At 39.7% G+C, this 21,171-nt stretch overlaps 1 protein-coding gene across 1 annotated transcript in view; it reads right to left on the bottom strand.

Annotated features, from left to right (window-relative positions):
* The window catches only part of MTR (5-methyltetrahydrofolate-homocysteine methyltransferase), an 89,053-nt gene that overhangs the window by 22,314 nt on the left and 45,568 nt on the right, over positions 1-21,171 (bottom strand). The window contains exons 19-25 of the mRNA XM_083349907.1: positions 20,626-20,715; positions 19,484-19,636; positions 15,895-16,002; positions 12,056-12,156; positions 9,782-9,849; positions 8,598-8,718; positions 5,970-6,051 (exon numbers count right to left, since the gene is read on the bottom strand). Of these exons, the coding sequence (XP_083206033.1) occupies positions 5,970-6,051; positions 8,598-8,718; positions 9,782-9,849; positions 12,056-12,156; positions 15,895-16,002; positions 19,484-19,636; positions 20,626-20,715 (723 nt within the window). The remainder of the gene's footprint in view (positions 1-5,969; positions 6,052-8,597; positions 8,719-9,781; positions 9,850-12,055; positions 12,157-15,894; positions 16,003-19,483; positions 19,637-20,625; positions 20,716-21,171) is intronic.

Raw genomic sequence — 21,171 nt, 5'->3', positions numbered from 1 at the left:
GCAACAAGAGGCTCTTTAGTTCTTCTTCACTTTCTGCCATTAGAGTGGTATCATCTGCGTATCTTAGGTTGTTGATATTTCTTCCGGCAATCTTAATTCCAACTTTTGATTCATCTAGCCCTGCCTTTCTCATGATGTGCTCTGCATATAAGTTAAATAGGCAGGGCGACAGTATACAGCCTTGCCGGACTCCTTTCCCAATTTTGAACCAATCAGTGGTTCCGTGTCCAGTTCTCACTGTTGCTTCTTGACCCGCATATAGGTTTCTCAAGAGACAAATAAGATGGTCTGGTACTCCCATCTCTTTAAGAACTTGCCACAGTTTGTTATGATCCACACAATCAAAGGCTTTAGCATAGTCAATGAAGCAGAAGTAGATGTTTTTCTGGAACTCCCTAGCTTTCTCCATGATCCAGCGTATGTTGGCAATTTGATCTCTAGTTCCTCTGCCTCTTCGAAATCCTGCCTGCACTTCTGGTAGTTCTCGATCCACATACTGCTGAAGTCTAGCTTGTAGGATTTTAAGCATGACTTTACTAGCATGAGAAATGAGTGCAATGGTGCGATAGTTTGAACATTCTTTGGCACTGCCTTTCTTAGGAATTGGAATGTAAACTGATCTTTTCCAATCCTGTGGCCACTGTTGAGTTTTCCAAATTTGCTGGCAAATTGAGTGTAGCACTTTTACTGCATTGTCTTTTAAGATTTTGAATAGCTCAGCTGGAATACTGTCACCTCCACTAGCTTTGTTGTTGCTCAGCTTTTCTAAGGCCCACTTCACTTCACATTCTAGGATGTCTGGCTCGAGGTCAGTGACCACCTCATTGTGATTATCAGGGACGTTAAGCTCATTCTTGTATAGTTCTTCTGTGTAATTTTGCCACCTCTTCTTAATCTCTTCTGCCTCTGTTAGGTCCCTGCCATTTTGGTCCTTTATCATGCCCATTTTTGCATTAAACGTTCCCTTCATTTCTCCAATTTTCTTGAAAAGATCTCTGGTCCTCCCTATTCTATTGTTTTCTTCTATTTCCTTGCACTGTTCATTTAAGAAGGCATTCTTATCTCTTCTAGCTATTCTCTGGAATTCTGCATTCAATTGGGTGTATCTTTCTTTTTCTCCCTTGCCTTTCGCTTCCCTCCTTTCCTCAGCTATTTGCAAAGCTTCCTCAGACAGCCATTTTGCTTTCTTGCATTTCTTTTTCTTTGGGATGGTTTTGGTTGCTACCTGTTGTACAATGTCACGAACCTCTGTCCATAGTTCTTCAGGCACTCTGTCTATCAGATCTAATTCCTTAAATCTATTTGTCACCTCTACTGTATATTCAACAGGGATATGATTTAATTCATACCTGACTGGCCTAGTGCTTTTCCCTACTTTCTTCAGTTTAAGCCTAAACTTTGCAAGGAGAAGCTCATGGTCTGAGCCACAGTCAGCTCCTGGTCTTGTTTTTACTGACTGTATAGAGCTTCTCCATCTTTGGCTGCAGAGCATATAGTCAATCTGATTTCTGTGTTGACCATCTGGTGATGTCCATGTGTAGAGCCGTCTCTTGGGTTGTTGGAAAAGAGTGTTTGCTATGACCATCGTATTCTCTTGACAGAATTCTATCAGCCTGTGCCCTGCTTCATTTTGCACTCCAAGGCCAAACTTGCCTGTTATTCCAGTTATCTTTTGGCTTCCTACTTTAGCATTCCAATCCCCCATGATGATAAGAACATCATTTTTTGGTGTTAGTTCTATAAGGTGCTGTAGTGCTTCATAGAACTGGTCAATTTCATCCTCTTCAGCACTGGTGGTTGGGGCATAGACTTGGACTACTGTGATATTGAATGGTTTGCCTTGGATTCGAACTGAGATCATTCTGTCATTTTGAGGATTGTATCCCAGTATTGCTTTTCCTACTCTTTTATTGACTATGAAGGCTACTCCATTTCTTCTGAAGGATTCTTGCCCACAGTAGTATACCTGATGATCATCTGAATTAAATTCACCCATTCCTGTCCATTTTAGTTCGCTGATACCTAAGATGTCAATGTTCAGTCTTGTCATCTCTTGTTTGACCACGTCCAGTTTTCCTTGATTCATGGATCTTACATTCCAGGTTCCTATGGAGAAAAAATCTTTACAGCATCGGACTTTCCTTTCACCACCAGACACATCCACAGCTGAGCGTCCTTTCGGCTTTGGCCCAGTCGCTTCATTCTTTCTGGCGCTACTAGTACTAGCCCTCTGCTCTTCCCCAGTAGCATATTGGACGCCTTCCGACCTGAGGGGCTCATCTTCCAGCGTCATATCGTTTTGCCTTTTGGTACTGTCCATAGGGTTTTCATGGCAAAGATACTGGAGTGGGTTGCCATTTCCTTCTCCAGTGGATCACGTTTTGTCAGAACTCTCTGCTATGACCTGTCCGTCTTGGGTGGCCCTGCACGGCATAGCTCATAGCTTCATTGAATTACGCAAGCCCCTTCGCCACGACAAGGCAGTAATCCATGAAGGGGACCCTAAATGGGCCAAAAGCCACCCCAGAGAGGTGGCAAGGATGGAAGGAAGCCCCGTCGATCCAGGGGAGATGGCGGTCAATCCGGAAGTATGGGGAAAGCTCTCCAAAAACTGAGGGAAGAAAGGCTAGCATCACTCATGAATCTAGCCCAAGCTACATGCAGCCAAAGCCAAAAAGCACTAAACTAAGCGTGATTGTAAACAGCGTGACTGAACTGGGTAAGAATATTGATTTTCTCTCTTCTACCTGACTTGATTTCCTGAGAAAAAAAGAAAAACCCCAGAAGTAAAAAATCCTCCGAAAGTGAGGGTGTGTGTGTCTTTGTTCCATCCTCCTTTAAAGGGAAGAATAAGCGACAAATTAAGTTTAGGGGAGGGGGGAATTGAAAGGTGGACTGGTACTGACATCTAGTGAGGATGAAAATACTGCCCTAAATATACAGCCCAGAAAAAGAAGCCTGTTGTCGTGACCTTCAAGGTGTTGATTAAACAAGGAACAGCTGGACTATCTACAAAGTGAGAACTACGAAACTTAGAAAAAGTTGACCTTCCTGGATTATAAATATTTTTTAACTTGCGACTTTAAAGTGATTGGCAGAGAAAGGACTTTTGGTCATTATGGAGCATCAGAGATCTGCAGAAAGAACATAACAAGAAAAAATAAATACTTACCAGGAGGAAAAGTTTGTTCTGTTACAACAAATGCAAATGATATTAACTTCAAAACATGAGGAAATTAAAAATGAATTTGAAAATTTAAATGAATGCATTCTCAATTTAATGTCACAAAAATCAGATGATGAGAAAACAAAAAATGAGAGAGATCATGTAAAGCAGACAAGTGAACATAAGCTAGTGTAGATTCAAGTAGAGAAGGACTTACAAGAATCATTGAAAATTGAAAAAATAACTCTAAGATTACAAAGTAAATTTGAGGATAAGGAAAAAGATTTGACAAAATGGATTGCTGAGCCGTTGGGAGTACCACAAGAAATGGGGAGACAAGGGATGATGAGAGAAATCTTCAATGAATATGAAGGGGCAAATTCTTTTTTCAAAGACTTGATGTTTGATTTGCCTACTATATCCACAACAACATTTACAAGATTATGGAAAGACTGATGCAACGGAATATATTGATCGGGAGAGATGCTTGGCAAAAGAAGAGGGCTAAAGTGAGAATTGAGGAATTAGATGATGGGGTGTATCAGAGGGAATATTTAAAAATTAAACACTTGTTTGAATATGGCTGAAGAAATTGAAAGATTTTAGTTTAAGAGGGATGAACTCTAAGTAAGACAGTATCTTTTTTTCTTTTGTTTTTCAATATGAGAACTATAAAAATGTGTGGGATGATTAACATAAAGGAAATGTTTTAGATATTTAAATGTAATTGATTTTAAGAAAATTCCAATTGATAACTAAAAATGGGAAAAATGGTTTGAATAGAGTTAAAAGATTAGATGATTGGATTTATTAAATGGAAAATTTAAAGATTAAACAGGTTTAATTATGGGTAAAAAGAACAAAGAATTTGGAAATAAATAATTCAAGAGGGACGTATTTTAAGTAGTATATTATTTTTTTCTTTTCTCCTTTTTTTCTCTCTCTCACGTCTTTTCTTTTTCAATTTCTTTCTTTTCTGTCTTTTTCTTACTTATTTTTTAAGATATGAAAACAGATTTAAATACTTTAAAGTAATTGATTCTGGGAAAATTTTAACCAGTAGAAATGTTTTGAACATTGTAGGGAAAATAAATTTAAATAAGAATTGTAAACAGGATATGTGATGAGGCAACCAAGATGACCACATAGAAAAGAAGCATGATATTGATGAGATTATTATTGGTAGGAATTTTAGAAAAATCTTTATATTTAATTGTTACTTATCAAATTAATAAGAATTGTATTAATTTAGGTTGCAAAGAGAATATTATTGGAAGAAGAGAAAATCAAGCAAAACTATAATGTGGATTTTGGAATATAGAAATTAATCGATAGTGATTACTTTGTAAATATAAACCCGGACAACACGCTATTTACCAAATATCAAGATGTTTATATTAAAAAATCAATAAAATATATTTATTTAAAAAAAGAAAAGCCTCATCTAACCATATTGTTGGGGGCAATTAAGCTGACTTTGTAATAATGCCGCTTGGGGTGTGTGTGAAAGCCCTAATAAGCAGGCCTTGGTGGAGCAGTGGGCTAATGCCTCCTTAAGTAACACCAGCTGCCTGCAATTAGTGCAGGTTCGAGTCCCACCAGGCTCAAGGTTGACTCAGCCTTCCATCCTTCCGAGGTAGGTAAAATGAGAACCCAGATTGTTGGGGGCAATAAGCTGACTTTGTAATAATGCCGCTTAGGGTGTGTGTGAAAGCCCTAATAAGCAGGCATATACATAGAATGAAGGCTACTGCTAAGCTTGTAAGCCGCCCTGAGTCTTCGGAGAAGGGCGGGATATAAATGGAATTAAAATAAATAAAAAAATATACATAGAATGAAGGCTACTGCTAAGCTTGTAAGCCGCCCTGAGTCTTCGGAGAAGGGCGGGATATAAATGGAATAAAAAATAAAAAATATATACTTCATACGCTTAAATGATCCCACTGAACATGTATTATTGATGTGATGTCAGATAGCAATGTGAAAATGCCCAACTCTTAAACCAGTACCTACACTATACTTCACTATACACTATATACAGTGTACAGAAGAAGCAGGCTAATGTGGACTGAGACACTGCTTATATATAGTCAATCATGGCTGAAGAAGCAATACAAAAGTCTAATAAGTTCTGTTCTTAACTTTCTAGAACATTAAAAAACACCAAAACCTGCTATCAGTTTCCCCCCCTGAATATACAACAGAGGAAGGGGGTGGGGGAGTTTTTTCCTTAAGGTCCAAAATGAAGAAAGGAGAACTCAACAAATCTGAAAGTTCATACTGAAGGGTTCAAAAGAACTTCAAGGAATACAGAATTTTTACAGACATTTACAAAGAGGTGGGTTTCCATAAAAAAAATCTTTTAGGACATTTGGAATAAGGTTTCTTTACAAATGCAAAACTGTTCAAAGACCAAAATTAAAAAGTAAATTATTCAAATGAGCCAGCTGATGCAAATAAGAATAAATTACTATAGCCTATTTGTTCCATGCATGCACTCCTTATAGGATTCTGTAACAATAAGGGCTGTTGCATAGTAATTAGGGTCCCTCAGGTTAAAATCCAACAATATTTTAGCAACCTGTGTCTAGGAGGAAAAAGCAGAGATCTGAAACTAGGGTAGTTACTACTCATGTTCGTTTGGACTATCACTTCCTGAGAGTATTATTTATTACAGATTTAGGGGATTACAATTTCCAGAATTACCAATTATATAGCCAAGGCACTAAGAGTTATAATCTTAATACATCTGGGATGCACCAAATGGTATAAATTTTCAGATAGAAATTTTATCACAACTTACAACCACCACACTTTTGGAGGCATCCAGGACATGAATGACAGGAGCACTATACCGTGGAGCAATTTTTACAGCTGTGTGAGTTCTGTAATAACATAAAAGGAAACCTAAGAAAACAATAACTATATGAAAAAACAGCCACAAGCATCTTAATGTACATATATGATTATATTCTGATGGGAAATCTAACTTCTTGGTAAATTCATCCTCTCCTTTAAGGAAACGACAGCCAACTACACATCACAAAGAATCAAAGAAATATATCCATTATATAGATGGTTGAAAATTTATTTTCAAGAAGTTCTAGCATAATATACTGGAAACTAATTGGTAACTAAGAGGTTACATTTCTTAGATAAATTCTGCCTGCCTGAGGCAGATGACATTTTTTATGTATCTTCCAATTCTATCATTCTCTGAATCTTCCAGATTCTCTTTTCAGATTCCCCAGAATGCCAGCTTTACATGTTTTAAAAACTATGATTTCATTTTCAGTGCTGCAAAGGTAATTCTCACTACACAGTGGCACAAATTTACAGCATACATCGACTGCTATTAGAACAGCCATTTATAACTAGAAGAAATAGTTTGAAATACTTCTTCTAGTTTAGGCTTTCTCATCCCATTACATTTTTTTAATCTTCAGTCTATGACATATTACAATTCTCCTGGGACCTTTGCATGCAAATTTAGTTAATGCAAACATGTATTGATTCTTAAGTGTTGCAAAACCAAATTCATTTTTGCTAGAACAAATGTGTACTCATACTGAAAATAAAATCAGTTTTATACATCTCCTTTTCAGTGAGGAAATCAATAACTGTATCAATTAACTCACTGTCCCCGTTGTTTAGTTTAACTATTCCACCAGAAAAGCTGTGAATTTATTGCCAAGTAACTCAGTCCCTTTCTTGGATGGATGCAGACCATCTCTTTTGTACATTTTTTCATTGGACCAGCTACAGACATCGTGACTAATATAACCAAAGCCTTCTCCTTTACACCACTCCTTTAGCCACATATTAAATTCCGCTATACACTGGCCTTTTCCATTTTGCTCCTTATACACTGGTAAGACCTCTGAAAAAGTGAGCCTACAGCCTATTTGCTGAGTTCCTGCCCCAAGCTCTGGAAATCATTCTGCACACACAGAGTACATCCTTTTGGGACAGATTGTTAATGCCAAGATGTACAATAACATCCATATCACAGTCATTGGTGGCATTGTTGACTATTTTGAAAATATGCTTCTTATCCCTACTGGCAGTAGCACCTGGAAGACACCTGACCTCTTTTGAAACCTCTGTATCCTTTCCTAAATTTACATCCCTTATAATTGAATAACCAACCAGAAGGTGGCTTCTCTTTTTGGGTACCTTTCTTTTCTTGCATGACTGATGTATAACACCTGATTCACACTTCTCCCTGTCAAAAACAAGTTCATCTCGGACCATGGTCCCCTGCTTATTTGAGTTATCATCACAATTACCTTGACCTGTTTCCTTAATGTCCCTATTAAGGTCAGCAAGGGCACTGTATCTGTTATGCAAGGACACAGCGAAAGCTTTGGGTTTATGGTTCACAGCTGTCACCCTGCCATATCCCACCGTTGTCCACACTGCCCTTCTCCTGCAGGATCTTTGCGGTAGAGGGGGCTGATAGCGCGGAGGCTCAGTAGAGTAAGAGGGCTGAACTGAACACCTAATTTCTGTCTGAAGAGCACAGATTACAGACCCTAGATGAATAATCTGTCCTTGTAGACTAGTGATTTGTGTACAGATAGGACACTTTCCCAGTTTGAAAAGAGTGCTGCGAAACATGTGTTGCACTGAACTAAGCCAGACATGCTGAGATGAAAGGAATCTCAGATGCACTTGCCGTGAATGTACCACTATTTCTGATTTTTGGTTATATGATTCATGTGCCGTTAGGCTCACACGGGCCGCTACTTTGCTCCTCCACCCACCTTCTCCTTAACTCACAGTATTGTAGCTTTTCCCAGCAGCATCTGGCAGTTTAAAAGCAGAGGGTCCAATCAGCAAGGGTTTAGCTACTTTGTTGCTCCACCCACCTGCTCCTTAACTCACAGTATGATATAGGGCAGGGGTAGGCAACCTCGGCTCTTTTATGACTCATGGACTTCAACTCTCAGAATTCCTGAGCCAGCTTGGCTGGCTCAGGAATTCTGGGAGTTGAAGTCCATGAGTCATAAAAGAGCCGAGGTTGCCTACCGCTGGTATAGGGTTTCCTGAAATGGTATAAGGTTTCCTGCCTGAGCAGGGGGTTGGACTAGATGACCTCCACAGTCCCTTCAAACTTCTTCTTCTTCTTCTTCTTCTTCTTCTTCTTCTTCTTCTTCTTCTTATTATTATTATTATTATTATTATTATTATTATTATTATTATTATTATTATTATTCTCTGAAATGTAAATTAGGATTCAGGCACCTGATTTTTAGACTTGGTACTTTTAAAATGGTATAAATAAATGTATCTAATAAGTATTGATTAAAATAATCTAAAAGAAACATAAAAGTTAATTTTGGAAATCATATTCTTTTTTACATAAGCAGTTCAATGTATTTAGGTTAACATCCCCGCCTATAGCAAAAAAACAACAACCCTAACTTACTTGGAAGTAGTTGCTCCTCCAATCAGCAAAGGAATCTTTATTTCTAGCCTCTCCATTTCCTTGGCAACAAATATCATTTCTTCCAAAGATGGAGTGATAAGACCAGACAGGCCAATTATATCTATAAATATAAATAATTAAATATTTCCAACATGTTCTCTATTCCCTCAGAATCTATGTTAAACTTTAAGGTAAAAATGCAATCCATTTGTTAAATGAAGCCATGGATCTAATTTACAACTTTCTTCTAACTTTATGAATCTAGAGATATCACCCTGAATATTCAACTCATGTGTGAAATGGGTAGGATTAGAGTTTCTAAATACCTCAAATGTGTATCCTTCCAGGCATTTTAAAAATGATTTTTTTTAAAAAAAAAGTATTTGAATTTTAACTTACTTTTGAAACCACCTTAGATATTTTGGTGAAAATAAACATAGAACCTACCCTTAAATAAAAGAAAATTGAATTTTATAAGCTGGCTACACTTTTACATGGTAAAGTAAATCATTGCACTGAGGTTGAGCCAAAATAACCACATCTGCCAATGGATTACTTCAGGGGTGTCAAACTCAATTTCATTGAGGGCCGCATCAGCATTGCCGTTGCCCTCAGGGGGCCGGGTGGGTATGGCCTGAGTGGGCGTGGCCTACTGGGTGGGCATGGCCAGGGTGGGTGTGGCCTACTGGGTGGGCGTGGCCAGCTCTACATCGTTCGCATCAAGGGTGCCTATGGGGGCCTGGGCAGGAGTGGGACAGATCTGGGGGTCTCTGGGCCAGGGCCAAGGCAGTGGGGGCCGTTCCCTCCCTGTTTCCAGGATGGCTTCGCGGGCCACATGAAACCGCTTCGCGGGCCGGATCTGGCCCCCGGGCCTTGTATTTGACATGTCTGGATTACTTAATATCAAATGAAACTTTTATTCTTAGCTACTGCTAAGCTTGTAAGCCGCCCTGAGTCTTCGGAGAAGGGCGGGATATAAATGGAATTAAAATAAAAATAAAAAATAATGTATTTTAAGGATTCTGTTTTCAAGAAAAAATAAAGATTGTAGAAATGATCACCTTAATTTGCATTTTAATTTACATTTTCTTAGTGAGCATTTGAAGATGCACATTTTCATATGATGCAAATATATTCTTGAAATGCCACAAAACTGGAGTTATACAAATCACATTTGTGTGTACCTGCTTTGTTTTCAAGAGCAGCTTTAAGTATCTTGTCACATGGCGTCATAACTCCCAAATCAATAACTCTGGGGAAAGAAAGGGCAGTTTGCTAATCAACATGCACATATGCTCAATTAATCCATTTCTATTATCATAGTGTACAAAAAAGATCAATCATCCTGTGAGGACACTCAAGAGAACAACACTTGACTTGTAATCTACCCTTATACTTGAGCCTGCTTATACAACTCCTGCCTCATTCTTAGTTATTACCCCACTTGCTTGAATTACACTTTCTATTAAGTCCAGCGACTTCTTATTTAACAATAGATAATTGAGAAATGAACTTCTTGGGCAGTAATTTAATTTAATTTAATTTAATTTATTAATATTTCTATACCGCCCTTCTCCCGAAGGACTCAGGGCGGTGTACAGGGCAAGAATAAAATACAAAATTACAAAAGTTAAAAGTAATTAAATACATGCCCGTTAAAAGAACAATTAATACATAATAAATAACCCCAATAAAATAATAATAACCCCCCCCAATCCCCCCTCAGGCCAGGCCGGCTTGTTCGAACAAGTATGTTTTTAGGTCGCGGCGGAAGGAGCGGAGATCGGGCGCCGTCCGGAGCTCAACTGGTAGCTGGTTCCATAATTCTGGGGCGCCCACAGAGAAAGATCTCCCCCTGGGGGCCACCAATCTACATTCTCTGACCGGTGGCACCCTGAGGAGGCCCTCTCTGTGGGAACGCACAGGGCGAAGGGAAGTTGATGCTGGCAGCAGGTGTTCCCTAAGGTACTCCGGACCCCTGCCATGTAGGGCTTTAAACACCATTACTAGTACCTTGAATCTCACCTGGAAGACAACTGGCAACCAATGCAGCTCACGGAGCAGAGGTGTAACGTGGGAGCATCGGGAGACTCCCAACACAACTCTCGCGGCTGCATTCTGTACCAGTTGGAGCCTCCGGGTGGTCCTCAAGGGAAGCCCCATGTAGAGAGCGTTGCAGTAGTCCAGACGAGAGGTCACGAGCGCATGAGTGACCGTGCATAAATCATCCCGGCTTAGATAGGGCCGCAACTGGCGCACCAGGCGAACCTGGGCGAAAGCCCTCCTAGTCACAGCCACCATGTGATCTTCCAAGGTGAGCCGTGAATCTAGGAGGACTCCCAAGTTGCGAGCCCTATCTACGGGGGGTAATAATTCACCCCCCATAGAAAGAGATGGAATATCCGAATAAACCCGGGATGAAGGTATGCAAAGCCACTCGGTCTTGTCGGGGTTGAGTTGAAGTCTGTTCCTCCCCATCCAGACCTGAACCGCCTCCAGGCAACGGGACATCACGTTGAGGGCATCACTGGGGTGGTTTGGGGTCGAAAGAAAAAGCTGGGTATCATCAGCATACTGACGATACCCAACTCCAAAGCCACGAATGATCTCACCCAGCGGTTTCATATAGATGTTGAACAGGAGAGGCGAGAGGACCGACCCCTGAGGAACTCCACAATACTGCTACCAAGCATTTCAAGACAGCTTGCCATATTGCAAATCCTGAGGACTTTGACCTATGAACTGGGTACCCAATGTCCAGACAAAAATTCTCAGATTAATATATATCTGAATATGCCCAGTTAGGGAGAAATTGAACAGTTTCAAATCAACCATCTATTTTGATCAAATTTCTGCAGAGCTTTTATGTTCCCGTATATACTTTCATAATTTATTCCAAAGAGTTCTTGAGAGTAAGTTTAAAATACTTGATGCCAAAAGCGTGGTGGTGATGGAACAGTTAACTGGCCCATGTTTTTATTCCAGTACACAATATCCTGTAGAGATTCATGCAAGTTTAATACATTTATGAAATTATATGGCTGCCCAACTCATTCACAATGACTCAGGGTGGTTTACATAAATAAAACCCCGAATACAAAACCCAACAAAACCTCACTGCCCTGCCCCACCCCACCCCAATAGCAACAATTAGACAAACTCCATATCATCCTGGGGTACCCAGGTCTGCTGGCAAAACTATGTCAGCCTTTACTATTTTTTTCCTGTGTAAACAGATAAACTGCATGTATACCACCTGGTTTTTAGACTTGGTACTTTTTAAATGATATAAACAAACATATTTGATAAATGTTGATTAAAACAATCTAAGCTTCCCTCAGAACGCTAGCACTTTAACCAAGTTATTAAATGTCCCACTTGCAGGAAACATTTCTAGCCTGTCAAATAATTACAGTACAAGGAGGTATGTGCAAGATCAAAAGGTCGAGTCTCATTACCTGAAATTATTGCAGCCCAGAACTACTCCTACAATGTTCTTGCCAATATCATGGACATCACCTTTCACAGTGGCTAACACAATAGTTCCTTGATAAGGATCCTGCAAAAATTAAGCCATTTTTAGAATTTATACAGACTTCATTTCTGAGCAATTCCTGTCATATGAATGATTGGCTTATTGCAACAATTGAGCACACAAATCCATATGAATCTCATGTATTTTTTTACTTCTGAATAAAGTTTTACTTAACTCAATTAAATCACAGCATGGTAATTCTCCAGAAGTCAAAACAGCCTGCCTCAAACCACTTTACATTTTGGAAGAAAGCCCCAGCTGACAGACACAAAATAATATATTGACATGGTATGACAATAAACAGAAGGATGAAAAAAAACTGCTTCAGTGCCCCTATAGCCCAGTTCCCTACATCGGTGGGAGAACCAGTATTATGTAATGGTTAAAAGCTTGGAGAACTAAATGGACCTGGATCTGTGAAAGACCAGCTACTGACTCTTGGGCAGAAGAACTGCTTCTGAAGTGAAAAGGGTGCAATAGTGAAGGAAAGGCAAGCACAGCAATTAGCTACTGTTAGAGAGGATTGTGGTCCCACCTCCTTTGACTATGACAATAAGGAGGAGTCTCCTTCCCCCAAATAGTGTTCCTTTCTCTCCCTCTCCATTACCAAAAGCTAAATCACTTTGCATCTTAGGCAGTTTGCTGCAACTCAACAGACCATGAAGTGAAAAATACAGTCATTTCTTCAATCCATTAATTTGATCCTTATGAGAATAAAAACCAGCAATATTATCCCCGTGAGAGTCAAGCTTTCTGAATACAAAACACAGGGGTCCTTTAAAAAAAATATTTTGACAAAATAACAGAACATTCCTCATGGCCTCAATAAAGGAACTATTTGTAAACAGGCATCTACCAGTGGCACAAATGACAGTCATTCAATCAGAGCACTGTAACACAGTCTTCTCCAATACATTGGAACCACAGTTCCCTAAATTCTTGTCCATAAAGGAAAAAGCACTGCCGTAGCATTTTCTCTACTGAAGCCCCTACTTCTACGATCCCATGTTCCTCTGCTGATTTATTTAGTGAATATTTTGATATCAATGTTTATACATATTAATTTCTTCAAGGCAAAGTGTCATTAATCTATATATGATAGTGGCATATCCATGTTTTTAAATTTGTTTCTTATGAAAAAAGTGCTGAGGAAACCAGTTTTAAAAAAAGAAACAGAGGCACACACATCAATCCCTGCTACTTTAGCATACCATATTGTGCTAATATAGGCATGTTTTTCTCAAATGGGGCTCTCATGTTCAAACAAGTAAGAATTCTGGGAAGAGATTCATGGGAAAAGTCAACATGTCTGTGTAATTCTGGCTCTTTAAGGCATCCCCCCCATCTTTATCCTGATTATAGCATAGCTGGTTTTCCAAACAAACAGGTATGCAATCCATATATATATATATATATATACTGTATAACATGTGTTATGAGATATCCAAGGGGACAAATCAGCATAAAACAGGCATGCACAACTAGGCTCTGAAAGCTCTGCTCTTTTTAAATAGCTGTTGCATATATCGCATGAATGTAAAAATATTAAGACTTCAGTCCTGGCTGCCATCTTGAAGCTGTTATCTTCCCTTACAGATACCTGTGCTTGCAACCTTAATGTAAACAAAAGTTTTGGTGCCTGAGGGTTTCTGAGTTACTATAATGCTTAACTTTTTCTGTCTTCTTAAAATGTAGCAGAATTGGGGGGAAATGAACATCTAGAATATGCCAAGGTATTGCACTATCCAGCATAATTATGCATTACACTCATGAAAACCTGCATGACTGGAGCTGAAGGGCATGCTCATTTAATCAAGCCAGGAAAAAAAGTCACAGTGGAATGGTCAAACAATAATCACAGGCCTAATTGCTAGGTGAATCCTAAAACTGATGGGAATGGGGGGAAAAAACAGATTGTTGGGGGCAATTAAGCTGACTTTGTAATAATGCCGCTTGGGGTGTGTGTGAAAGCCCTAATAAGCAGGCATATACATAGAATGAAGGCTACTGCTAAGCTTGTAAGCCGCCCTGAGTCTTCGGAGAAGGGCGGGATATAAATGGAATATATATAAATAAATAAATAAATAAATAAATAAATAAATAAATAAATAAATAAATAAATAGGCTAAGCTCAGACTAGGCTGCAGTGTGGACCAGTGCATATATTTATTAAGACATCTTTGGGATAAAAACAAGATATTTCTAACATTAAATGATTTGAAGCAGACTAATTGGGAACAGGACTAAATAGCTTTCCTCTTCAATCCTGGCACAAGCCTGCAGCAAAGCCATCCGTTTTGAAAGATAATAACCAGTGTTCTATATTTGCTGTTCCTTTGGCACTATAGCGAGTGTTCTGGGGCGTAACTACACTCAGGGGAGCTTCTATGCCAGGAGATATGCACCTCATTTTGAGATAGGACAGCAGCATCACAATGATAAAATTCGTATTCAGACGCCAGCAGATTCCCACACACACTAGAATAGCAGCATTTAGAATTTCCAAAAGACTGTAGCATATACCAACTATTAGCAAGTAATGATACAGCAGTGGCCTAATTCCATACTGATTCACAACACATTCCCCCCCCCTTTTTAAATAAACACATGGCTGCTAAATAAATACATCTTAAAGCTAGTAAGCTTCTTGATTGTTGTGTTTTTCACTCAGCGTTTTGCTTTACCTCATTTCACTCCCTTCCCAAATGCCAAAGACAGCATAAAATTCACAATTTGTTCCTAAATCAACCCAGCCTTCGCAACAACTTGAACTACAAGAACAACTGCTGTTATTTCATTTTTTTCATGCCTATTAGGAATGAAAGAAATCTGCTACAGCACAAAGCATCAGGTTTCTTCCAGCCTCATGACTGCTTCCAATGAGTAACTACACATTAGCTTGACAGATGCTTCCGAAGACAAGACGCTGCGGAGCATGGAAGTCCAAGGATTTTGTTTGCTCTGCCTTTGGAAGTGAACCAATCTGATTCACACCTCCCAAACTAATTTGCATGTCTCCAGAATCCATTTTTCAACTTCAAAATTGTATCATGTTATATACATAAAACCACAAAATGCTTTTAAAACTAAGAACAGTGCAGATTTTTTTAAAAATGCCAATAGAGTAATAGGATTGCACATGCATTTAGTGACATGAATCTTAAAAGATCTGATTCATCCAACACTTCTGTGCTGATTAACTGACTCTCTAGTGACCACTAGCACCCTTTTGCTCCACACCTTTTTGCTCAGAAACAATATTTTGAATTGAGGCCTTATGAGATTGTATAGGTAGGCAATCCACAAAATTAGCTTATAAAATGAAGGGGAGAGCTACCAAATGTGAAGAAGGGGCGCAAAAACAAAGCTGGCAATGGAGATAGACAAATCAGTGGAACGCTCTTATCACTGAAAATGATACTGTACAGAAAAATTCAGCTAAACAGAGAGGCAAAAACTGCTCCTGCTACTGTTATTTTTTGTCTTTTGAGCATTCATCCAATTAAGTACCAAGTTTATGATTATGGATCCTTACGTAGCATACTATTGCTGTTCGTTTTATTGGCAAAATAGCAAATGGACAACTTTATGTTTTCCAATCAGCTGCCCATTCCTCTGACTGAGAGCTCATATAAGAGGATCTATTTATTGCAGAAGTTGCTGCCATGACGTGCCGTGAATTCCTGACCCACACAAAAATCTATAACACAACTGCAACTAAAATTAATTTAAGAGAATCAAGGATTGAAACTGCAGCCTCACCTCTTCCTCTGTGCTACCAGTCAATGCACGTAACTCTTCTCTTTCCTTCTCCATGAATGGGATAAGATGACCCACTGCTTTCTTCATAACTCTAGCAGATTTAATAACCTGTATATTCAGATTCAGAAAAAGAACCATGAGAGTATAGAAAGGCTTATTCAAGATTATAGCAACCAATGAATTGATCTGAAAGTAAACCATACCAGGCCCCCAAAACAGGATATTATCAATAAATACCAACTAAGTAACCTAGTAATATCTAAGCCAGGGCATTTCAATTTTTTCACCCATTGTACCATTTTTAGGATATGGCAACATCCGAGTACCACCAGTCGCCTAGCAAGGTGTCAAAAACTTGATGACCCCCACCCCCCAAAAAAGAGGAAAAAAGTGATGAAGTACAGGTAGTCCTCGACTTACAACAGTTCGCTTAGTGACTGTTCAAAGTTACAATGGCACTGAAAAAAGTGCCACCAAAGCCACAGCCGAGCACAACGCCTGCCTGCCCAGTGGCGCTCTTCCTCCTGTCCAAGCATTTCTGCTGAGGATTGGCAGCGAGAGTGGGTTGGGGAGGTGTTTGGTTTTTATTCCCACACACACACACACACACTGCTGGGTGGTTGCAGCAGGTTTTGGTCACTTCACATGACCCTGGGACACTGTGACCATCATAAATATGAATGTAAACCACAAGACCCTGGAGATGCTGCAACATTCCAGCTGATCGGCGCTTCTTCTGGGCTCAGCAAAAGCACCAGGATCAGTGCCGAGCTCCAACTGGAGCCTGGCACTGATCTTGGCGTTTCCACTGAGCCCTGATAGCCCCGAAAAAGCGCTGATCCTGGCGGTTCCACTGAGCCCTGACAACCCTGCAGCTCCAGCCATCTCTTGCTCAGGCTTGTGTGGTGCTGCCACTGGTTCAGCTCATTCCGCTCCCCCACTACCCCTTTTCTAGGATGGTCACATACCACATGCCAGGTGCCAATGTACCACAGGTGGTACCCATACCACTGGTTGAAAAGCCCTGATCTAAGCAACTCCTTTACCAGTTTCTCCATTTTCTGCCATTTTAGAGAAATCCTTCCAATACATTACGTTCAAGTAGAGTAGAGTAGAGTAGAGTAGAGTAGAGTAGAGTAGAGTAGAGTAGAGTAGAATAGAATACTTTATTGGGCCAAGTGTGATTAGACACACAAGGAATTTGTCTCTGGTACAGAAGCTCTCAAGTGTAGATGCAAAGCAATAGGCTAATAATAATCACGATACCAACAATGAGATAGTAGAGAAGATGGGAAGGACAATACTACTACAGTCATGCAACATGGGTGAATACGTATACTTAGACATAAGACAATACTGTGAGGATTAGGTGTTCAGCAGTGTGATGGCACAAGGGAAAAGACTGTCACTGTGTCTAATTGTGTAATAGCGGTGTCCCGAAGGGAGGAACTGAAACTATAGCAGCAACCCGAAGGGAGGAATTGAAACAAATTATGTCCAGGATGTGAAGGATTTGTAGTTATTTTCTCAGCTCTCCTTCTGACCCACGCAGTATACAATACAGATCTTCTATGGAAGGCAGGCTGGTTGCAATTGTTTTTTCTGCAGTCCTAGCTATCATTTGGAGTCTCTACCTGTCCTCTTAGTTGCTGTGCCAAACCAGACAGATATAGAAGTACAAATGACAGACTCAATCATTCCTCAGAAGAACTGCATCAATAGCTCCTGGGACAGTCTGAACTTCCTGAGTTGATGCAGGAAGAACACTCTTTGTTGTGCTTTTTTTAATGGTGGTTCTAATGTTAGATGTCCATTTCAAATCCTGGGAAATTATACAACCCAAAACTTGAAGAATTCTACTGCTGATACTGTGCTATTAAATATAGTAAGAGGTGGTAGAATAGGAGGATTCCTCCTAAAAATCCACTCATATCTTTACAGTTGTGTGTTCAGCTCGATTGTTCCAGCTGCGCCACAGGGCCAGTTATACAACATTCTGTCTGTATGAAGACTTATCTCCACCTCGAATGAGACTGTTGTATCATCTGCAATCTTCAGTACAGAAAGATCCTTAGAGATGCAGTGATTGTTATAGGCAGACAAGAGCAATGCAGAGACCACATGGCCCTAAAGGGTCCCTGTGATAATTGTCAGGTGCTCAATATGATTTTCCCTAGCTTCAACTGTTGCTTCCTATTTGTCAAAAAACTAGTACTCCATCTACAGCTACAGGCACAGGCAACTAAATCAGTTTAGAGTGAAGAGTTTCTGGAATGATGGTATTGAATGCTGATCTAGAGTCAACAAAAGGACCCATGCATAGGTCAGTGGGGTTAAAATTTTGCAAGATAATGCAGTACCATATTGACAGCATTATCTGCTGATGTATTTGCTCAGTAGACAAACTGCAAGGCATCCAAGAGCAGATCCATGATTTTCAAGTGGGCCAGGTCTTCATAACTACAGATGTCAGAGTCATTCAGCTCTTAAAGATGTGGGTAAAGATGGGAATCAGTATTCAGCACAGATTTTCAAGCAAGAAAGAGTTACTCCATCTAGGCCTAGTGCTTTTCCGATCTTTTGTGTATGAAATAGACCTTGCAGATCTTTTTCTAAGATCACCAGAGGTGGGGAGCCCAGAGGGATGGAGATAGGTATACGAGATTTGGCTACTGTTGTTGTATCTAAGAAGGAGAGTAGCAATAGCTGACAGTGATCTCCTCTCAAACCTACAGTAGAACATATTCAGGTCATCTGGCAATTGACGATTATTTCAGTAAGGGAGGGAGATCTGTTATATCCAATGATATTCTTTGGGCTTCCCCATGCATTTGCTGGTTCATTAGATGAAAACTGATTCCTTGGCTTTTTGGAGTAATTTTGTTACACTGATCTCCCCTGTTAATACATTCTTGACCTGAATGAAGCTTGGGGAAAAAAGCTACTCAGGATCAGACAGATGAAAGGAAATCCAAGAGCTGTAAGAGAGATCTGGTAGACTGCACTAGGGGAAATCCTAGTAATGTAAGCTAAACAGGGTTGAATGTAATCTGAATTTGGACAGAAGATCATTAGGAATGTTAAGGGCTATGGACTAGCCCTTGTAAATTACTATAAAGAAAGCTACATAGATGTAGCAAGAATTTCCAATTCTCCATTTTTAAACAGACCAGACATATTATTTGTTCCCACTCCCGGTTCTCCATTAAAGGAAACTAGGTATTTCAGTAGAGGAATTGTGAGCCACTTCACTTTTGATATTTCAACCAATTTCCTGGACTCAGAATTCTTTCACTGTAAAGGAATGTCTTTTCCATTATACTTAACTAATGAAACTTGGGATATGAAAATGTGTATGTGTCTGTGTAAGTCACTACAGCCTCTAGAGAGTTGCTGCCTATAGGAGTAAACTGTACTGAGCTAAAATGGACAAACTGTCTGGCTTGGTGGAAGGCAACCTCCTATATTCTACTACAACATCTTGAAGCGCTAAAAACTGGACAGTGATCCTCCCTCAAGCCAAATAAAGCATTAGTGGAAAGTTTAATTGCACAACTAAATTGTGGTAAGCTAATGAAAACTTCTTTACCTGAGGAAGAAACATCTTGCCAGCTCCAAAAAGATCGCCAACTGTTTTCATGCCATTCATTAGAGGCCCCTCAATTATATTCAGGGGTCTGGGATACCTCTCTTTGTTTTGCCTAGCCTCTTCGGTATCCTCAACCACATATTTATCAATGCCCTGGAAGAAAAAAGCAACCATCTAGACATTAAAATGGTTTATATCTTCCCACAACAAGCATCATTTATCTATTGCATTTTACAAAACTGGGGCCCTCAAGAATAACCTTTCAAAAAAGAGACTGTAGTAATTCAATGGTGTTAAAACAGGCTAATTATACTAAGAGCTGAATTCAAAAGTAAACCTACAGAATATTTAAAGTAAAAAAAACAACCAAGAGAAATGAAACATATTAGTAATATCAATTCATGTTAAAAGCATAAGAGGCAATGTTTTCAATCTCTTTCTAAAATAATCCTGAAGGAGCCTGGCAAAGGGACAAGCATTCACCAGCAGGAGGCCTCCTCATTATCTCACTGGAGTGTGGGTATTCTGAAAAGGATCTCTGAGTTAAGATTTAAAATAGACAAACTGTTCTTGAAGTATTCAAAATTACACTTCCCTTTTCATATTGGCAGCTTCAGATCTGCTAAGTGCAATTAACAGCAACTGGTTTCAAGCCAGCTGCAGCAAGAAATTGTTATGGCCTTGCCTCAGGTGAACCTCCATTTTTCATTACAAGGTGTTGATGCTTTGAAGGGGGTTCTAAATTGAAGCCTGTGAAGAAAGTTCACAATGTTTTTCAAGTGTGGTGCCTTTAAGATGTGTGGATTTCCACTCCTAGCCAGGCAACATTTTCAGAATTCTGGGAGCTGAAGTCCACCCATTTTAAGTTGCCAAACTTGAAGGACACTTTTCTAGATCTAAATCAATGTGAATAGCCATTTACTTTTATTCTTCAAGAAAAGTTCTGCCAATTGAGATCCCAAATGGGCCATTGGAAGCACACTGTATTTCTCAATTCATCAAGAACAAATTCTGGAAAGCTGAACCCTGACAGCATGACAGACTTGAACTGGTGCTCTCCAGCAACTTTCCCCCTTAGGAATAAATCTAATCAAAGAGGCAACAGATCAAATTTTAGCTCATCAAACAGGTGATAAATTCACCTTAACAAGGGCATACTCCAGTCTTTCTTCTACAGATTCATTTCTCCATTCATCAGTCTGCACCACTTTTTTTCCTCCTTGAGCATGGGTCTGGAATGAGATTAAGACAAGTTAAAATGAAACCATTTGCCCCCCACCACTAATAAATATATTGAAACTATCTTCATATAAGTGGAGAACTCTAGCCTATTATTCCACATTAAGAGGTTTCTTTCCCAATCAGATAAAACAAACTTTTGTCTCAGAGCTTGGAGGACTTTTAGGCCAGTGGTTCTCAAACATGTTGGTCTCAGGACCCCTTTACATTCTTAAAAATGACTGAGGGTCCCAAAGAGCTTTGGTCTATTTATGTTACATTCAGTGCTTTTTTTCTAAAAAAAAAAAAAAAAAGGTGCCGGAACTCTCATCTTTGTGGGTTCAGGAGGCGGGGGGGCAGTGCTGCTGCAGTCACAGGTGCAAGTGGTGTTGGTGGCAGGCTGCCCCCCTGGGGCCGGCTGGTGCTGTGGGAGCAGCGGGGCCCGCTCTATATGGCGGGGCTGCACGGGG

Source organism: Vipera ursinii (assembly GCF_947247035.1).
Source record: "Vipera ursinii genome assembly, chromosome: 1".
NCBI classification, from domain to species: Eukaryota; Metazoa; Chordata; class Lepidosauria; order Squamata; family Viperidae; genus Vipera; species Vipera ursinii.
This window is presented reverse-complemented; position numbering and strand designations above follow the sequence as displayed.